This window comes from Epinephelus fuscoguttatus, linkage group LG7 (assembly GCF_011397635.1).
Source record: "Epinephelus fuscoguttatus linkage group LG7, E.fuscoguttatus.final_Chr_v1".
Classification (NCBI taxonomy): Eukaryota; Metazoa; Chordata; class Actinopteri; order Perciformes; family Serranidae; genus Epinephelus; species Epinephelus fuscoguttatus.
The window spans coordinates 32,911,629-32,933,738 of NC_064758.1; the positions used below are offsets into that span (position 1 = coordinate 32,911,629).

The 22,110-nt window shown below is 44.2% G+C and overlaps 1 protein-coding gene across 1 annotated transcript; it reads left to right on the forward strand.

The window, feature by feature from the left end:
* The first annotated feature begins 272 nt into the window (after nt 1–272).
* map3k12 (mitogen-activated protein kinase kinase kinase 12) lies at nt 273–18,105 on the forward strand. The gene is made up of 14 exons (XM_049582265.1): nt 273–530; nt 3,212–3,735; nt 9,836–10,019; nt 10,128–10,319; nt 10,429–10,587; nt 12,326–12,484; nt 12,685–12,793; nt 12,997–13,106; nt 14,108–14,224; nt 14,307–14,441; nt 14,548–15,271; nt 15,362–15,429; nt 15,598–15,895; nt 17,848–18,105. The coding sequence occupies exons 2-14, from the start codon at nt 3,273–3,275 to the stop codon at nt 18,001–18,003; spliced, it is 2,874 nt and encodes a 957-aa protein (XP_049438222.1). The 5' UTR covers nt 273–530; nt 3,212–3,272; the 3' UTR covers nt 18,004–18,105.
* Nucleotides 18,106–22,110: the final 4,005 nt, after the last annotated feature.

Below are 22,110 nucleotides of genomic sequence, written 5' to 3' on the forward strand. Positions count from 1 at the left end.
CAGCCTCCCTGGAGCCGGCGGGGACCGGTGTGTCTTGCTCAAGGACACATCAGCAGCAGCAGCAGCAGCAGCAGCAGGGCGGAGGGCACGGGATGGGATCCTAGTTGAAGCTCAAGCATATAAACCAGCGAATGAAAGGGCACATTTTGGGACTGGAAATAATGGATGTGATTATAGAAAACTGATTCCCCTCTGTGTGTGTGTGTATGTGTGTTTGCAGAGGGTGTCGGCAGCGCCCCCTTGTGGTGCAACTCGCATTTCCGTGACGTCAATTCAGCACTGGGAAGGAGACAGCTCCCTCCCCCAAAAAACCCAGCGCGCCTCACGTTGCATGGGTCCCCGGTTATTGATAACACAATTTGCCCGATGGGATCCATCCCGGTAACGTGAAAGTCGTGGATCCAGCGGCTGGAGAGACCACAGAGAGCCAGGACCGAAGGAAGAAACAAACGATCTGCTCATTATCGCCGACAAATAGCAAGCCGAGCCCACCCCTTCACTTGACAACGCGACATCAAGCAGGCAGAAAGGTATGGGAATGTCATACTATCTGGTTAAATGCTGATAAAATCAGGTACCACAGGACGGTGAGGTGTGATGCTTGGTGCTTGGTGCGGTTGCGTTCACGCCGCTCACACTGCACCACTCAACTGATGCTGCCAAGAAACCAATCATCGTCGATGAATGCTGGAAAAATCATATTTTTGCAGCACATTACGAAATATGTGTGTTGATGCCAACGTTGAGTAAATGTTGAGACGCTGCGGCAGTTTGACTTGGCATGGACCATAGTAGGCATCGGGCGCTTGCAATTCATGCACGTCGGTTATGATGCTGCTGAGTGTCATCATCACATCCTCGGTTATTTAAAGATTGATCTTCCTGCGTTTGTGTGTGTTTGTGCGTGTGTGTGTGTGCACTGCTCCTTCGCACAGGCCCGGTGCTTGTTTATTGCCCGTTTTTTCACGCTCTCATTTCGCTCAGCCGTCGTGGCTCCTCTCATGCAGTGGTGCAGTACAAGAAATGGAGCTGGTGTAAGATATGTGAATTGGGTACATGTGCTCTCTCTCCCTCTCTCTCACACACACATGCAGGCACGCACGCACGCATGCACGCACGGACGGACCGACGGACGGACGTACGTACACATCCACACCGAGGCGGTTATGCAATTCGTCATATTCTTCAGATGCACACAATGCTCCTCACTTGATGCATGACGAGCGACATATGGGAGCTGCTGAGTCGCTTTGCTGTGATGTTGTCACACGCTGATGCTCCTCAGAGGGACACTTAAAGAACAGGTGACAGCCTTGGCCGTGGACTGCACAACCTCCTCTGGTAGATTCATTCATAAAGCCCATCTCCACTCCGGGTGATGGCTCCACTGGGCAGGCTGGTTCTCCCATTCATGCTGTAGACACACAGAGAGATGAGGCTCCCCTGCATGATTCAGACAGGACCTGGTTGTGGAGATGGAGTGGTTAAACTGGGGGACTGGCTAGGTGCCCAACTCACAGCACGACTCCACTGTTGTGGTGTTTTGCATTGCTTGAGTAAAAGAAAAGTTAATGCAAACTTCAGTTATTTCTTGAAGGATCAAAAGAAACTGTAGAAGTCAGAGTTTGGAGCAAGTCTTTATTTTGCAAGTCACAATTCAAGTCAAGTCTCTGCACTCAAGTCCCATGTCAAGACAGGCAAATCCCAAAGACTAAACTTTAAGTTGCGAGTCTTAAACAAGTCATCATGTGCTCTTCAACAAATGTAATGCAATTTAAACAACAGAGTAACAATATTGAATTCACAACATACATGAATAACCTTTAAAATTTGTATTTATTTGTTAAAACAAGTTTGTTGGATGTTGTTGCGTCTCTGCACAAACAGATTTACCTTTCATCTAATTTTCCCCAACTGGAGTTAAGTACCATAACGTTAGTTCTTCATGGTTCTCTCCACCAACTTGCCAGGATGCTGTCAGCATTCGTAGATTTTGGGGGACATGCCCCCCTCAGTACTTACAACACATGCATTTGTCCCTTCCAGTAAAAAGAATAAAGTTGCAGAGGACTTTGCTTTCGAGCACGACTCATTGACGCCACACTGTCTCTTGTAAAGTACGTAGTGACAGTGTGCAACCTCAGAAACAATGGTTGCTATTTGCCATGAAATGGAAGGAAGATGAAGCAGCTACACGTGGTAGAAACAGGAAGTAGCAGGACATTTCCAACATAAATTGATGCAGAAAAGGCACGTTTAGGTGCCTAAAAATTCACAAGGAAATTTATTAAGGCAGGACCTTCAAATACCCCAGTTAATATGTGCCCCCCCATGTTGAAACAAAAGTTGTGCCCTTGGCTGTTGGATTGGTCCAAACAAAGTGAATCTGGGGAATTAAATGTTGACTTGCTGGGAATGAAAAGCGTTAATGTTAATTGATTCAAGAAGTGGAGGGAAATGATTTGATTTGTGGCACATTTTTAGAATAACATACTTTTAAATCTTTAGGCTTGGGGGACGTTATCAAGTATTTTCAAGTCAAAAGGTTGGAATTAAGTCCAAGTCTTTTTTGATTTTGTCAGGTTGAGTCTAAAGTTATCAAACTCAAGTCTGACATGAGTTCAATTCATGTGACTCAAGTCCACATCTCTGGTAGATATGCTTAAATGGGTCTACCAGGCACAGGACCAGGGTCTCCTCTGGCCTCCTCCTGCAAAATGTCACTCAAAGAGACATGTACTGACCAGGAAGAGACTTAGAATAACCAAAAACAAACATAACATGACAACAAAGAGACACAAACAGCTACAAAGAGATGCAAAACAGCGGCAAAGAGACACAAACAGTGGCTACAAAAAGGGGCAAAACAACCAGAAATGAAACACAAGAGATGCAAAATGAGTACAAAGATACACAAAACCACAGAGAGATGCATAACAACAACAACAAAAAGTCTGTGTGTTCCTTCCTGTGTCAGAGAGGTGGTGGGGCCTTTTGCATGCCTGTGCCCAGGGGCCCATTGTCTCATAATCCGCCCATGCTGGTAGAGGTAAAGGGAGCAGTCGTTCCAGCATTGTGTCCAGAGCTGAAGTTAATCCACACTTGTTTGTAGCGTGGGAAGCAGTTAGAATATTGTTAACACAGAGATTGAACATGGCTGATGATTATAAATCATTCTAATGCATTTCCTGTCATTAATCTTCTCTTTCAGGCGTACGTCTCATCTCTCCACCCTCCATCCACCCTGACCTGCTGTGTTGGGGAAACCCCTAATGAGTGGGACCTGTATCCATGAGCCCCGTGCCCCTTCCCCCTCCCTGTCAGGCTTCAGCACCCCCATCTCAGAGCCCCCCTATCGAAGACTCGATGGAGACACCCCTGCCTGCACCCCCGAAACGGACCTGACCCCCACACAGTGTGTCCTCCGTAACGTGCTGTCCATCGACACCGGTGGACCGGGGGCGCCGGGCGGCAGCAGCCCCACTCCCAGTGATGGACCCTCAGCCCACTTTGACAACAGCGTGCTAAAACTACATGAACATGAGGCCTGCCAGTGTGGCGGCGGGGCCGAGGCAGGGCACAGTCCAGAGGCTGGTGCCGTCAGGAGCCAGTCGGAGAACATTCGGCTACAATCAGGAAGTGGAGGTTTTTTGGAGGGACTGTTTGGCTGCCTAAAGCCAGTGTGGACCATGATTGGAAAGGCCTACTCCACTGAACACAAACATAGCCATGAAGGTATGTGACAGTAAATGTTTCACCTCTGTGCTATCTGACATGACCCTCTGCTGTGCTTTAGATAAACACCACAGAACAAAGTCAAAATTTTGTGACTCAAACATGACATCCATTCACTACATGATTTATTATGGTGCCTTCGTAACCATGGAGATGCACTATAGAAAATAAATCTAAGCTCATGGATGAAGCTTCAACTCCAGAACTGTTCAGACCCTTTATTTAAGTACCAATACCACACTCCAAAAATACACCTGCATTTAAAATCCTACCTCAGTAAAAGCACAGAGATTTTATTTTATTTTTTTTTAAGATATTTTTTGGGCATTTTTGCCTTTAATTGATAGGACAGCTGAGTGTGAAGGGGGAGAGAGAGAGAGAGAGGGAATGACATGCAGCAAAGGGCCACAGGCCGGAGTCGAACCCGGGCCGCTGCGGCAACAGCCTTGTACATGGGGCGCCTGCTCTATCCACTAAGCCACCGACGCCCCAAACACAGAGATATTATTAGCAAAATGTACTTAAAGCGTCAAAAGTTAAACTACTTGTTCTGCAGAGAAAAATACACCTGTGACAGAGATATTATTACACAGTACCTTATTAGACTGTCAGTGATGCATCAATGCATAAGAAGCTGTTAGAGAGTTTATCCACTTCCTTAAAAGTGTAGTTTAGTCCAGTAGTTCCCATCCTTGGACTCAAGTGCCTCTAAAGGGTCACAAGATAAATGTGAGGGGTCATGAGATGATTACTGGCTACCATAGCATCACCCATTGGTTTGTGGACTCCCGTTTTGAAGCTTCAAGTTTGGCATTATGGCCGTCGCCATCTTGTTTTTTTTGTAGCCAGAAGTGACCGTTTTTGGGTAAGAGGCTGTAGCTGTGGAGGAGTGAGGACTGGATCTGACTGAGAAGTCAAAGACACTATTGGCAGAGCTTGTCACTCAAAGCAGCCCGCCCTTAATTATGTGTAACTTTAAGCCTTAATAAAATGTAAACAGTGAGTTATATAAAAATGCACGCCCCATACAGTTGTCATGAATGTTGAAATTAGATGTAGAGGCCAAAATCATTTTTGTACCAGGCTGTAAACTTGTTTATTTCTGCTGTAAAGTTGGGCATTTTAACATGGTGGTCTATAAGGACTGACTGGTTTCTGGTGCCAGCCTCAAGTGGACATTTGAGGAACGGTAGTTTTTAGCACTTCGAGGTTGACTGTTGCCTTAGTTTTTGTAGCGTGTCCCGCTCTGTTGGCACTTGCCGGCCCTTGTCAGCTGTTTCTCCGCTGATTCAGCGTGTTGAATCAGTGTCAGAGACAGTGGAGCCTGTCAGTTAGAGGAATCATGGCAGTTCAGCTCAGTGCACAAGAAGAGAAACGGAAGTGAGGAAAGTAAACAAATGACTAAAAGAGGGCGTGAGATCGAAGCAAACTTGTTAAATTAGGTATGATTATATTTGTAGCCACTGAGCTTTCTAGCAGAAGCTGTAATCATTTGTGGCATTGTTCATTAGCGCATGGTAAATATTCTTTGATCATTGTGTTGTTAATGTGCTAAATGGCTAAATTGCATCTTGAATTGAACATGTTGGTCCTCAGGTTTCCCTCTCTAAATGACAAATATAGACTACTGCTGCCTGCTGGTATGGAGAGTCATTTCCTCTTTTTTTTTTTTTAATTGCACAGTAAAGTGATTACAGGACAAAAAAAGACAGGTACAGGGACACGTGAACAGCAAAAAGTCATTATTTAAAATAAGAACAAGACAAACAATAAGAACAAACGGGACAAAACTAAACTGTCCAGGGTGTACCCTGCCTCTCGCCCAATGACAGCTGGGATATAGGCTCCAGCCCCCCGCGACCCTCAAGAGGATAAGTGGTTAAGGGAATGAATGAATGAATGAAAGTCCTAACTAATGGGTATACAGTTTAAACAATGAGGTGAAACAAACAAAAAAGCAAGCAGAAAAATAAACTAAGTTATCCTCTTGTACACAGGCACAGAATGTATGTGCTAGCTGGCCATTGGCTGTGGTCTTTGTGGTGTGTTCAGGTGCAACTTTTTGGCTGGGACACAGGCGACGTGAGTCAAAGCAACAGTTGGTCTTGGTTGCCACTAGTTGTTTCTAAAATTTTTTGTTAAATATTGGATGATTTTACATCTTTGAGCCTTCAGTTATTATTTAAATGAACCATGTGAGAGGTTTAGAAGGGAAATGTCTCTTTGGTGGTACTATAAGCTCAGACATCTGCAACATGACATGAGGCCACACTGCTTCGTTGTGAGGGGTCACAAGCCAAAAAGGTTAGGAATTGCTGGTTTAATCTTAAACATTTATTTATTCCTGATCCATAACTGCTTGTCCTGGTTCAGGGTTGCAGGTAATTTTTAACAATTCATTGTATTTCTTAAACTTATCAAGTAACTGCAGCTGTCAGATTAACATAGTGGAGTAAAAACTACTATATTTACTGCTGAAATGTTTGAGAGTAGTGGCATAAAGAAGTGGAAAACACAAATACTAAACTACAATCACTTCAAATTGAATTTATGTACCGCACTTGGGTAGGTTTACTTAATTTTCCAACACTAGAACTCATTATTTTCATTGCCTCCATGTCCTGCTGGCAGCATCACTTTGTTTATGAGTCGGTTCATTCACAGTCATCAGCACCAGTGAGTTTTCACAGCTGGCCAAGGGGAAGCATCATGTACATCTGCCTGGGCTGCAGCAGCCCCTCAGAGATCTCGACACTTCAGTGGACCTCATGAAGAATTGATCTGCCTGTCTCTTTTATTCTGCCCAGCTCGTCTCTCTTTAGCGACCATGCTCTCACAGTCGTTTAAGTCGTGTCAGTGTGACAGATGACAGACAGATTAGACTGTGAGTGGATTGTTGTTTCCCTTCTTATCTCTGGATGGAACTGTAATGCTCTACTGGATAAGTTATCAATATACCATTTGTTTGAACATGGCAGGCACTTTGTATGACGCAATGGTGTCCTGCCAGCCCATACTAATGTGTAGCATGGACGTAGCATTTGCTCAGCAAGCCCCCTGATTCCTCCCGGCCCAAACTGGCAAGCATGCGTTTTGACATTTGGAGGCTTTGCAGTGTGTGATGGATATAAATTAAGTCATTACTCAAAGAATGCTGCTAAAAAAAAATCTGTTGCAATGCCTGTGTCAAAGTGGAAACAGGCGACTTTTCATTCCCTCCTAGCGTTTCCAAGTAGTGTTGTTTTTGGCCAGTGTTGGGAAGTAGTTAGTCTCGCTCACCAGACCTTTCTCAAGAAAAGAAAGGTCTGGCTGGGCCGACTCTCACTTTAAGATTGGAGAAAAAAACGCCCCGGCTGCTTGTATTTCTTTCAACCAATCACAATCGTTCTGGGCGGTGCCACAGCAATGGTGCGCTTGCAAAAATATTGCCGGGGGGAAACAGGTTTTGGTGTAACACGCCCACAAAAATAACGCCTACAGGACGCGAACCATGGCAGAAAAATGGCTACATCCTCGCAAGATCAAACACCGCAAAAGTTAGTAAAGGACGTGTTGAAAACTGCAACCGGAGGTGGTAGGGCGGGACTTCAGTGGGTGGCTCGTTCCGCCCAATAAGAGGCTGATCTATGCAGCAAACTTCCACCCTCTCAGACTAGGAAGTAGTTAACTACATGTACTTCAACTAAAAGTTTAACTACTTGGGTGTCAGTTTATTCATTCATTTACCTGTGACCCCTTATCCTGTTGGGGGTAGCAGGGGGGCTGGAGCCTATCCCAGCTGATACTGGGTGAGAGGCAGGATACACCCTGGACAGGTCACCAGACTATCACAGGGCTGACACATAGAGACAGACAACCATTCACACTCACATTTGCAGCCAATTTTAGAGTCACCAGTTGACCTGCATATCTTTGGACTGTGGGAGGAAGCCGGAGTACCCTGAGAAAACTAACACTGACACGGGGACACATGCAAACTCCGCACAGAGGGGCTCCCCCACCCTGGGGTTTGAACCAGTAACCCTCATGCTGAGAGGCAACAATGTTAACCACTGCACCAGGGTGTCAGTTTAACTACATTAACGCCATGTGCTTTGGGACATGTAGTTTATGTAGTTAATTATAAACTACATATTCATAGTATTCTCATTATGTTTTTTGCCGTAAAATATGGCACAGTGCCACAGCTCATTGGCCGCAGTTGCAGTTGTCACCTTGTAGCCAAGGTGTCTGTAATCAAATGCTATAAATTTCCCAAGATTGTTAGTATTGTCCTGATTCTGACCCAACAATCGCTCCTTATCTTCTCCACAACACATGCTCAGGCTGCCGAGGTGAGGGCTGGCCCACACTTTTCTCAGCGTCAGTTCAGTTGTACCTCTGTGTAACAATATGAGACTCCAGGCTAAGATTGTAATCATTTCCCATGATGTGGTTTGGATAAAGTTAAACCACTTTTTGAAGCTAGTTTCACCTTGACAAGCAATTTCTTTTTATCAAATGTCATTGTGAAGTAGCTTGAAGTTTGGTAAACATCAGTTTTAATGCAGTTTCTCCAACACTGTTGTTGGCGCTGCTGATGCAAAGACAACTGGTTCACTTGCTGTTTTCCTCAGAACCCAGCAATAGGGCTCTATTTCTTTTTCTGGGTAGCGTTTCCACAGTTAGGTCTTTGGGTGGCCAGGGCTCGGAGGTAGAGCGGGTTGTCCACTAATCGGAAGATCAGCAGTTCAACCCCCAGCTCCTCCAGACTATGTCAAAGTATCCATGAACAAGATACTGAACCCCAATTTGCTCCTGATGGCTGTCCCATCGGTGTGTGAGTGTGTTAAAAAAACTAAGTAGCAGGTGGCACTTTGTAAGGTAGCCTCTGCCTCGAATGTGTGTGTGAATGGGTGAATGTGACTCGTATTGTGAAAAGCGCTTTGAGAGGAAGACCAGAGAGGCGCTATACAAGTGCAGTCCATTTACTTAAGTTGTTCCATCGTACACTATTTCCGCTACGGGGGATAGTACCTGCAAAGAACTTACACTGATACTCTTTGGTAACTGGGGATAGCTACTGATAGCTACCACGGAAAACAACAGTGCTATCCTCTTCCTGTTTTGGTTGTGCACTGGCATAAGCGTCAATCGTGTATCTTCAGTTCTTTTTTTAAATAAATTGAAAATTAGGAATTATTTTCCCGTTATTGCCTCAAAATTGATCACGTGTGTTCCACAAATCTTCCCTGGGTAAATAGAGCTATATTGCACATTTTGAGCATTTGCACGTGTTCTTGTGATTGTGTTATGTATTAGCAATGCGTAACACATAAAACGGGTCAACAAGATGGCCATCAGTGAATATGAGCGAGTTAACTTGTTCATTCCTCCATGATTTTTGACCGCATGTTATGGAAGCACTTTGCCAAGCTGCTTTAGATAAGTGTCCAACTGCCTCTACAAATGATTTCCATAATTTTAGGTGTCTTAATCTCTGGTAACGAATGAATTCAATCATGTTATTATGACTGAAAGTACCATAGCCATGTGGTCACTTTGAAACTACAATAAATGTTCCTATTTTGTTCCTATTTGCCTTTTGTCTTGTCTGTGCACTTCTTTATTTTCTGTGAAGTCTAAACAAATGGCTGCATGCTCTTTGTCCATGGTGCCAAAATAGAAACAATTAAAGGTGTTTTCACTGCTCTCGTTGTGCATTACCTGCAGCATTAAGCACTGTGAATGTGAGAGAGCTGTGTCTGTTAAAACAGTTTTCAGAAGCATGGGAAGTCCTTGAGGACATGTCACATTGCCATACCTTGACATTTGCTGAAACACAATGGTTGATGCACTTCCTTTGTGCCTTAAATCCAGCCTTCATTTTCTGGGAGATGGTACCCAGTGGCACATAGTAAAAGCGAGGCTTATAGGGAACCAATCTAAATGCTGATGGTGTCATTATTCTATAGCCATTACATTAGGCAATCAACATTTACGTTATAATGACAAGTCTGAGCCCAAACGTTTCTATTTCCATTTAAATCCTGTGTAACGCTTCATGCTTTTACATTTATTCATTGAGTTTCTTTTTGTGGACTTGTTGGTCTGAGTTTAGAGTCCTGGGAGGTCCCTTTTGAGGAGATCTCCGACCTGCAGTGGGTGGGCAGCGGGGCACAGGGGGCCGTCTTCCTTGGCAAGTTCCACGGGGAAGACGTGGCTGTGAAGAAAGTCCGGGACATCAAAGAGACCGAGATCAAACACCTCCGCAAACTCAAGCACCCCAACATCATCACTTTCAAGTGAGGAAACTCCCAATATCCTGCAGGGTCATCCTGCGTCTAACTGCATCACTCTCTCGTGCTTTCTCTTTCTGTGCTGTGTTATCTGACTGCCGTGCTGTCTTCCAGGGGCGTGTGCACCCAGGCTCCTTGTTACTGTATCTTGATGGAGTACTGTGCCCAAGGCCAGTTGTACGAGGTGCTGAGGGCGGGCCGTAAAATCACCCCCTCCCTACTGGTTGACTGGTCCATGGGCATTGCAGGTGGCATGAACTACCTGCACCTCCACAAAATCATCCATCGAGACCTCAAGTCCCCAAAGTAAGTCCACGAACTCAACATGAGAGATTCATCCAACACCAAACCTGAACATTTATAATCGATTCCTTCTTACTTCCATATAAAACAACATGAAATCTCGCTTTTGCAGCATGCTGATTACACATGATGACCTGGTGAAGATCTCAGACTTTGGCACTTCAAAGGAGCTCAGTGACAAGAGCACCAAGATGTCATTTGCCGGCACCGTAGCTTGGATGGCTCCTGAAGTAATTCGGAATGAGCCAGTGTCGGAAAAGGTGGACATCTGGTACGTCTGACATTTAACAATCTCACACCCTTATCTTTTCTATTTTACAAATACATAAGCATGTTTTTTTCTTGACTGGTTGCAGCGATTCAGCATTTATCTCAATGTACTGTACTACAGTACATTGAGATAAATGCTGAATCGCTGCAACCAGTGTACTGTGTACCAGTGTACTCTCAATGTACTGTACTACAGTACATTGAGATAAATGCAGTACAGTTTATAGAATAAAGCTTGCCTTCAAGGGACAGTTCACCTCAAAATCAGAAGTACATACTTTTCCTCTTACCTGTAGTGCTATTTATCAGTCTAGATTGTTTTGGTGTGAGTTGCCAAGTGTTGTAGATACCGGCCGTAGAGATGTCTGCCTTCTCTCCAATATAATGGAACTAGATGGCACTCAGCTTGTGGTGCTCAAAGTGCCTGAAAAAATACCTTTTAAAAGCTCAATAGCAATGTGTCCTTCTACAGATCAGTTTGCCAGTCTGTCGCTCATGCGGCATTTGAAGATAATTACAAGCATGGCTGTTCTTGGCTTTCAACATCCGGTAGTTGACCACGAACACTTTCATCACGTCTTGTCTCGTCAACAAAAATGAAACATAGATTTCGTCTTGGTTTTTATAATCAGTATCCATTTTTAGGTCATCGTCTCGTTTTTGTCATGGAAAAAAGGTTGTTGACAAAAGATTTTCATCGTAGTTTCCGTCAAGGAAAATAAACTCTTTACAGGTCACGACCTGGTTACTCAAGATAATCCACAGACCTTGTTCTGAGCACTTTCATGTAGGAACTATTTCTTTCTACCGAACTACACCCACCAACAGTATCAATGCTGTAGAGCAACTATCCAAAAAGCAAAAATATAGTCGCCAAGAGGCTAAGCAGGGGAAAAACTTTACCTGCCGGGCGCACTGGCATGTCAATAAATCTTCGCTCCAAAGATGTTGCATTTTACATATTTATTGCTGATAAAACAAACAGTGAAACAACTTCCCAAAGTCTAAAAACAGTTCCTTTTGCTAGTGTTGAGCGATCAAAAGCATCAAAGCGATCAGCAAAAGTGAGACTTCCCCCCCCCTCACCCTCTCAGTTCATTCATAAGAACCACCCGGTGAAGAACAGCTGATTTTACTACTACTGCTGCTGACGTACCACCAACACCACGTGACACATCCTCGTAAGTGACCAAATATGGCATGCAAAGAAACTTAATACAAAATACTACAATAACAATAGCTGGCACCTACAAATGCAAAGAAGGAAGCGTGCATCTACTTTGACGAGAGATGCTTGTTAGAGTGCGAGATGTAAACATTAATGGCATCCTCCTCGGCTGAGCTCAGTGTTGCTAGGTAAGCTAGCAGTATATGTACGGTTCCTTCTATGCGGTGATACGGTTGGTGGGTGTAGTTTAAGTTTAGAGTAGTAGAAAATAGTTCTTACATGAAACTGCTCACAACAAGGTCTGTGGATTATCTTGAGTAAACGGGTCATGATTCCTGGAAAGAGACATTGCTGGTGAGTTTTTTAGATGTATTTTTTTTGGCACTTTGAGCACCTCAAGTCGAGTGCCATCTAGTTCCATTACAGTCAAGAGAAGGCAGACATCTCTATGACTGATATCTCCAACACTCTGCAACTCATACCAAAACAATTTAGACTGATAGATAGCACTACAGGTAGAGGAAAAATATGTATTTCTGAATTGGGGGTGAACTGTCCCTTTAACTTTAAGGTCCTTTGGAGTGGTGCTGTGGGAGATGCTAACCGGAGAGATCCCTTACAAAGACGTGGACTCGTCCGCCATTATCTGGGGTGTGGGAAACAACAGCCTCCAGCTGCCCGTACCTGAGAGCTGCCCGGACGGCTTCAAGATCCTTCTCAGACAGTGCTGGTGAGTAATGCCTGGAAATGGAGAAAAACATAATGAGCGCAGCAGAGAAGACAAGAGAGGCAGAAAATGAGCAGATTAGAGTAGAAGTGAGAGTTAAGAGTAGATGCACGGAGAGGCGTTAGTCTGTGGTTTAAGGACTTTATTGATTTTACAGTGCCCTGTAAATGTGCACAGCTGTCTTCCCTGTCTTGGACTTGCAGGAACTGTAAGCCCAGGAATAGGCCCTCTTTCCGTCAGATACTTCTTCATCTGGATATAGCGTCAGCTGATGTGCTGTCCACTCCGCAAGAGACGTACTTCAAGTCACAGGTATGGTTGCTTCCTCAGAGTCCCTGTCTGACTATGGAAGATGTGTAGAAGCACTGAAAGACACACAAGTCATACATTTAAATACACAGACAAATACACAGGCACCCACATCGTCCAGACTTTAGCTGCCATGCAAAACAGAAGTGGTTTTAAAGTTAGCTCTGGCGAGATGGAGCTGGTTAACAGAAATGTGCTCTCATCAGGCTGAATGGCGAGAAGAGGTGAAACAGCACTTTGAGAAGATTAAATCTGAGGGTACTTGTCTCCACCGGCTCGATGAGGAACTGATCAATCGGCGCAGAGAGGAGCTCAGGTCCGGATTTTTTTTTTACTTTTGGATCTCACATATATGGTCAGATTAGTTGCAATCATAGACTGTATGTAAAGATGAACGACATGTCTCCAAGTCCTCCTACTGTACAAAAATGAAACCTGAATACAGGCCGCTATCTTGCGCTGGTGACATCATTTGAAGCCAGAGTATCCCTGCAATCCATAACAAGATGAAAATTGATCATTCCACCATGATATTCCCAGGTTCTCTTCTAAATGTGTCCCAGTGCATCTGCGCGGGGAATTAAAGATGAAGAGTGAGTGACCATGTGTGGTGCCGTGCAGTATGTATAAGGTGCATGGAATGGAGAGTCCAGTTTAACTGTTAAGCATCCTAACAGCCTGTGGGAGGAAGCTGTTAAGCAGTCTACTAGTCCTAGACTTGATGCTGCGGTCGCGTTTGCCTGATGGCAGCAGTTCAAAGTGCCTGTGGAGAGGGTGTGAAGGATCCCCGATGATGCTCAGAGCCTTGTTCCTGCATCGACTCTGAAAAAGTTCCCGGACAAAGGGTAGTGGCACTCTGTCCATTGATCTGTCCTCCTGCCATCCTCACTAATGTCATACCAGTGTTTCATAGCATCAAATGACTAAATGGAAATAAAGTTATAGGAAAATAAACACTTGAACAAACACCAGTGTGATAAGGACTACCTAAAATGACAGAAACATGGAGGAAGCAATGTTTATGACCGCAGCCAGCCACCAGGGGGAGATTGAGATGCTATGGCTTCGCTTTTCGGCAGCTGTCATGTCATCCATCTTTATATACAGCTTATGGTTGCAACCAGTGGATGATTGTACTTTTACTATGTTAGCTGACATGTATGAGGCCACTTTCACCGTGCCCCATTTCTCTGTGTCATTCCTTTGCCCGCCCATGTGGATGAAATAAGTGCCTTGAGTGCATGTCTATTGTGGAGGATTCGGAGTCTCTCATGCGGATGCACAATGACGGTAATCAGAAGCCTCTTTTTTTCTCAGGCATGCTTTGGACATCCGTGAGCACTATGAGAGGAAACTGGAGAGGGCAAACAACCTTTACATGGAGCTCAGCGCTGTCATGCTGCAGCTGGAGCTCAAAGAGAAAGAGCTGCAGAGGTACATCCATGAACACACTGGGTATACGTTCTTTACGTATTAATAAGCCACAGTGCATTTACACTTTGGTGTCTTTTTTCAGGAGAGAGCAGTCTTTGGATAAAAAGTATCCAGGTTTGTTTAAGCATCACAGCTCCAGGCAGAGCAGCTCCTCCAACTCCATGGACAAACTCATCAAGAAGAGAAACGTCCCACAGAAACTCCCCTCCGGAAAGAGGTGTGTGATCTCATTTCAGTCGTTATTTGATGAAAGATTGATGCTGAAATGAATATTCATCAGGCCTGTGGATTGTAGTTGTTGACTAATCCTTCCTACTCCTCAGGCCAGACATCCTCAAGTCTGAGGTAATCATTCCCAAAATGGACTCCTCAGTGATGCAAGTCACAATCCCAGCCTGCCCCAACAGAAGCTCCACTTCTCCCAGCCGGTCTCGGAGGGTAAAGACCCGCCATCGCAAGCCTGGGAAGGGCAGTAGTGGGGACCTGGCTGGACTTAAGGCAAATCAATCCTCCCCTAATAGGGACACAAATGCCCAGGCTAACAGCTCCACCACTAACACCTCCAAGCAGCTCCTGGAGCCCTCTGCAGCCCTGCGAGGCCTCAGCCACGAGCAGCAGCAGAGGCAGCTATCCTCCTCCAGCCCTGACCTCATCTGCACCACGCTGGAGGCAGAGGGGCAGGGGAAAGGGGAGCCCTCTGTGGGCGGACTGGAGAGAGGGGGGAGCCTCAGTGCCTCTGCAGGGTTAGGGGGATCAGAGGCGGGGGCAGCTGGTCTAGATGATCTCACAGAAACCCCTCCGCGCAGTGACACGCCGAGTGAGGATGCTGCGTCGTTCCCGTTCTCCAGCAGCCCAGACTCGCCGTGTGGGAGGGGGGCGGCAGCAGGGCGGGGGTCTCTTGGATCGCCACGTCTGCCTCATGATGGGGAGGATAAAGAGGAGGGAGCTGGAGCTGTCAGGTTGCCCCGTGGGGCATCAGGGGGGATTGGGAGTCAGCACCTCACTCCGTCAGCCATTCTGTACAGGGCAGCTATCACACGCAAACAGGTACAGAGATATCTGTACGCACTCATCAGTGTTCCTCTGGTAATGCTTTGATCATTCTCACTCGTGCATCTTTCCTGTTTCTGACTACAGAGGCGTGGAGTGTCATCAGAAGAGGAGGAGGGTGAAGTTGACAGTGAGGTTGAGTTACCACGGAGACGGTGAGTAACTTGCTGTCCTTCGTCATTGGAAAATTCCCTCAAGCCATCTTCCCTCTCTGACAGATTCACTGATTTATTCAGAGAACAAAGAATCATTTTGATTTGCATCATAGCTTTACAACATTAATTCACTGAATTTAAACCCAGTTCTGTTTTTAATCTCTCCAGACGTCCGACGAGCATCACCAAGTGCCAGTCGGTGTCCACCTTCAGCTCAGAGAACCTCTCGGTGTCGGACGGTGAGGAGGGCCACACTACTGACCACTCTCACAGCGGCACCCCCGACGTGGTCAGCACCAACACAGACGACAGGTTGGACGACCGCAGCGACGACCTCCTCTCTCAGGGGTCGGAGATCCCGGCGGACAACACTGATCCTGCGCAGGCTTCCGACGGCCTGTCAGAGAGAGACGGAGCACTGGGACAGGCCAAAGCTCAGCTGGACGCTGGGCAGAATCCCAATGAGGTAAAGCAGCTCCTCCACAGAGGATCACATGTGTTAGTTTGAGTCATCTGAGACTGAGGTAAAACAACAACCTAATACATGGCTCACAAGTTGACAAAATATGATACAAACAAAGACAATAATGAATTAAATTAAACGAGGAGAGAGGGAGAGAGACAAAAAAGGAGGAGTTAAAAGGCAGCATTCACTAAGTCGGCTTTATAGGGTCCTAAATCCTTGAGAACAGGTCAGTTTTGCCCTTAAGTAAGTATCTGATCTTCTCTAAACTCAAAGACATCAATAGGTCTCTAACCCAGTGTCTTAATGGTGGAGTGTCAGGGGATTTCCAGTTAAGCAGAATAACTCTAGCTAGGCTACTGCTCTACACTGGGATCCAGACAGTGGTGACCTCACTGGTAAGACTCCAAATCGAGCAATACATGGAGAGGGTTGGATATTTGGTTTGTATATCACAGAGACATTTAGATATTTTATCCCACAGTTTAGCTACTCAGGGGCAGGCCCAAAATTGACAGTATAAAGAGACAGGTTCAATCCTGCATCTGATGCAGGTGGCGTCAAAATTAGGTGCAAGAAACACTGATTTGTAATGTGAAACTGCTTTATTTGGTGTTCTTACTGGTTTTAATCACCTGCCGTGTTTGTTTAGAAGAGAAGGAGACCTCTGCAGATAATTCGGCTCCTGGTAAAAACCTCCTGAACAACTGAAGGAATTCTAACGCGTAGAAGTTTCAGCTCGTTGCAGTCTGCAAACATCACCACTAGATGCCACTAAATCCCCCCAAATCTTACACATTGGACATTAAAAAACACACTGACAACCAAAGAGATACAATTATACATTATTTCATATAATAGCAATGATCTGAGGGAATTCTTCTACATTTTTGTCTTGGTGCTTTTACTCAAGAAAAGGATCTGAATTCTGCCGAAAGCACTTAAAGGCACCAGGGATGCACAACATTGGATTTTTGCAGGTATCCGATATGCCGATATATAACAGCTCGACAATAACCGATCCCGATATCGATATTTCCATATATTATGAAAAATTATGCAACTCTATTGCCCAAATCCTCTGACTGAATATACCTCATTTTTCTGGATGCTTGTGCACCAGTTTATCTATCTACTTTATGGTGGTTTAAGAAATTTGTAACAGACGTAAAAACCTTTAAAACTCTGACAAAGACCTGCAGTGGTTGAAACATGTTGTTTCTTTTAATGAGTTAGCCGCTACAATTAAGACTTTTTAATATTTCCTTCCTCATTGTCTATATTTTTGGAGTGCCTGGATTGCCTTTCTGTGTATCCTGTCATTTCCCGTTCTCCACGCAAGGTTGTGATCGATTCTGATATGTCATTATAAAGCCATTATCAGTTGATACGGATGGCGTGCCGATATAATCGTGCATCCCTACAAGGGACGGTTCAGCCCAAGATCAAAAATAGATTTTTTTTTTTTCTGTTACCTGTGGTGCTGTTTATCAGCCTAGTTTGTTTTGGTGTGAGTTGCCCAGTGCTGGAGATACCAGCCATAGAGATGTCTGTCTTCTCTTGAAAGTTATGGAACTAGATGGCACTCAGCTTGTGGTGCTCAAAGTGCCAAAACATTTTTTTTTAAAATTTAGACAGCAATGTCTCTTTACAGAAATCATGACCCACTTACTTAAGATAATCCACAGACCTTGTTGTGAGCAGTTTCATACAGGAACTATTTTCTTTCTACCAAACTACACCTGCCAGCTGCATCACAGCACAGAAGGAAGCCTGTGTATTGGATTTTGGGATGAACTCTCCCTTTAAACAGGATTTTGAAAGCAGAATCTTTACTGTACTGAGTATTTCTACATTGTTGTATTGGTACTGGATCTGATTTCACGCTGATGTCACACTGACTGTCTGCTGCAGGTCATGTATGACATCATTTTTCCGTGTCCCTCCCTCTTTAGAGTCGGGCCCTGTGCGATGACTCCGACTGCGACAGTGCTGAGCTGGATCAGTCAGGAAGTGGAGAGCCCAGTCGTCCTCCCAGTGCTGGAGCGTGGGTGTCGCCATCTCAACCCTATCAGGGGTCTCCACAGGCGCCCCACACGGGACCTCCATAGATCACTGGACGCTCGTAAAGCCCTCCAGCTACCATCACAGGCGTACACCAATCTGTCAGTGCAGTACATTACTGTTGTCATGAGGGATCACACCTACTACACTCAGACTATGACAAGTTGACTTATGGTGTCTCATAAGTTTGTTGGCTGGCAAACCTACATCAGATGACATAGGACATTTGTCATAACCTGACATCAGATATTTTGGCAGCTTGTGACATCAGATAAATGTCATTTAAGTTCAGTAGGGTTTTTGTTTTAGGCAAAACTGTTACCAAGGTAACCTTAGGCCACTGCTCCAGTTCAGCAAAAACCCTTCCACAGACGCACACGCACGCACAAGATACCACACTCGTTGTCCTTTAAACACTCTAATCCTCACTCTGGGAGCATCCTCCATGATACTCCACACACTAATGCATCAAATACTAATGAATAATAATGTAAATATCCATTACATACCACATGAGAAATATCTAACTTTATTTTATTTGTAAGATAAAAATGTAAGACTAAACGGTATGCAGCCCTGTGAACAAATGCATGACTACATGTTTATAATTTATGGTTCGAATGTGTCAGTTTTATATTTTGTGAAAGTTTACACTTTTTTAATCCTGAAAGTATTACTTCAGTTATTTTGTTTTGGTTCTTTTGTTAATAAATGTCAGCACTCAAGAAAAAAAAAAAAAGGAATGAAAATCTCACCAAGACATCGATCATGATGCATAATTAGGATTCTCAGTAGGTGATATATTATTTTTTTTAACCCTCCTACTACTGAGTTTCAAATACACATAAGACACGGCTGAGGTTTTTATCAAGCTTATCAAATTTGTGACAGGACGGTAGACCTCAAATGATTGACTTTTAATGTCTTCTATTAGTCGGATGTACATTTGAAAGGGAGTGTGTTCATGTAAACGACCTCTGACATGCACTAGCACTGATAACCACGGTATTATCTGAGCATAAAACACCACTGAGGGTGCTTCAGTAAAAGAGTACTCCACCTGTTTAGCATTACACTCCTTTACAGTGAGCAGTTTAAGAAACAAAAATGCAGCAGAACCAGAGATATCATCTGTTGTATTCCACACACTCTTCCTCATTTTAAATAACAGGTGCCTACATTACCCACAGTGCAACCCAACCGACAACAGTTGTGTCGGAGATGTAGTTTGTGTTATGCTAGTGGCAGCTAATATGTAGCCAGAGACGAGCAGCAGGCTACAGAGGTCAAGTGAATTCACTTCTTTTTAACTCCACACCTCCTTCAGACCAAATCAAGGCTGACTCAAATGACATCACATGAGGCAGTTTATTTGTATAAAAAACACAAAAGGATTTATACGACTTTTTAAAGGGTGGGTCCATTATTTTTAGATTTTAGTCTTAAAATCGTTCTGTAGCTCCCCAGTGTGGTTCCTCATGAATTCAAATCCGAATATTCAAATTTTGGTCGATGTAAGTATGTTATAGCGTCAAAATGTTATTTTCCTGAGCCCTTTTTGAAACATTTTCCCGTGTGACTTGACGTCAGAGACCTGCACCGTTCCAGTTTTGCAAACCCGCACCCCCAAACCTCGGTATCGTAACCAACCCGTCCAAACCAGATCTGCCCTCATCCATTAATACAAGTCCCGCGACCTGACACATGATTAAACAAACCGTTTTGCCGTTAGAACATGGTCACATGAGCGAATGCAGGGGAATGTCTATCGCTTGCTGAGGAGGTATTCACTCTGAATGTAGGCGGTGCCAGGTGTGCAACCACAGAGAGCTAGCTTGCTAATAAATACAGTGAAATATGATGTTATCAGTCCAGTTTCCATTGTCTTAGGCTTTGCCACGGAATGTTTTATATAGCCTTTGAATAGAAGTGAACGGAAGGCAAACATTCACCAATGTTAATTGCGTGCATGTGTGATCATGTCTATACTCCGTTTTGCAAAATGTACTGTGCCATGCAGATGTGCGCTCGCTCAGTCAGCTCCCACTTGTTGTAATGTAAAGTGACACAAAGATGGCCGATTTTGAGGTTATCATCCGTCCACATATCTTAAGTAACTGTCCTGTCGCTGTCAGTCAGCTGCAGCCTCAGCTCTGGAATGTTGTGTCGAACATCCTGTGCATATTTAATCAGTCTGCCAGGAGATATAGTTGTTGGATCAGGCAGAAGCTGCTGAGCTCAGGCACCTATGGTTATTTTGTTCTCACCATATGCCCACCACATTTCCATGCCCCACAACTATTTTGCAGGTTACCCAGTGGGTACCAGGTGAAGTATTTTAACTCTGCCTGACGGGTTTCTGCATGATGACGTAGCCCGCCTAATGTGCCTCTTTGTGACTGAGCCAAGCCTTCTTTGAGAATTGTGTGTCATTGATCTTCCAAATTAGCTCTTCTAACCCCCTAACCAGTGCAGAAACAAAAAAAATGTACTGCTGTGGACGCCACGCTAGTTTAGATCTTAGAGTCACATAATCACACAAACTAACTTCACTATCGAGGCAATGGTAGACCAGCAACTCCCGTGTTCTGCCAGGTAAAAGCATAGATACCAGCTTCAGTTCCCCGTCGGGAAGGACTATCTGACGGCAAGGAAAAGCAGTGAAGACATCGCACTGACAATGGATAAGTACCTCAAACCTCACTTCAAGAAATCCAAACTAACCCTTTCAGTGCTCACTACTCTACATCCCTGCTTTTTGCTAACGCCTGATTGGGTGTTTCCATTTGAAAGATCTAGAAAAGAGCAGATGGACCCGCCCTTTACATCTGGATGTGTAAAATCAGCGTTCTTCTCCTTTAAGTAACGAACCAAAAGGACTCCTGTAGTTCACGATGTTGACGAGCTTGATAAAAAACCTCAGCTGTCCCTTTTACCCTTTAAGATAACTACGGAAGTAGCCAGATAAGGAATAGAGCACTTCTCTGTGGTGGTTACTAGTAGAACAGTAAGTATCCTTTGGGTTTGAATAGAAATGTTTTGTTTTTATACAGCATTGCACATTGTACCTGTAACATAGGAATTATATCGAAAGCAAAATATTATGAGCAACAATAAATAATGTATTGGTTAAAAAAAAAAAAAGAAAGTGTGATGTTTGTTTAAAGAGACGGGTCGTGTCATAGCTACAGTTTGTTGCTGCATCACATCGTAACACAGCTGAACGAGAAATAAATGACTATTTTCAATGACTTTAAGCATGTCCGAACTGCTCCAGTGTCGTTTCTTAACTCACAACTTTCATATGGCTACGTTTAAATAAGATTCCCCACAATAACAAAAACTAACCAACCGACTGAGGCAGCGGTACACCAGCAACTCCAGTGTTCTGCAAGGTAAAATTACTGTGTGTATCAATGGAGTCTGGTGGCTTTGAAGAGAGCGATATCAGGGCTACAGTTCCCCGTCACAAAGGGCCATCTGACGGGAAGGCAAAGTGGTAAGAATATTACATTGACTGTGGTTGAGTACCTCATGTGACCCCAATTCAAAAAATCTGAACTTAGCCTTTCACTTAATGTACTGCATCTCTGACCTCGGTCGCTGCTTTCTGCTCATGGCTAAGTGGATATTTCCTTTTGAAAAGCTTGGAATAAAATGCAGGTACATATACATAATATACAAAATGCAACTACAAAACACAAATACATAAATAATATATTGTGTAAAAAAAACCCCTGTATGTTAAAAAAGAGATGGGGCTATGTTTTGGGTTATTAAAAAAATCTGAGTTTGACAACAGGGTTCCTCCACATTTCCCTAGACAAAATTTCAAAACTTTTCAAGTACCCATAATAAAATTTTCATTGCCATTCACAGTGTATAAAACCAACTTTTAAAAGTAGTAATGGGGCAAAGCAGAGCAAGATTTATGGCTCTACATGTTAAATCACACTGTCACATTATTTCTTTTACATAATTTCAGCTCACCGGTGTACAAGGAGGGAGAGAAAATGAAGATGCATGAGTGATGGTAAACAAAATGTCACACACTGATGCATATTAGAGCTATGCTATGTCAATAACTAGCTCACAGAAAACAAATTTCCTGTTAAGTTCCATTATGTGGAAGGCTATCCACCGAAGATTACTGT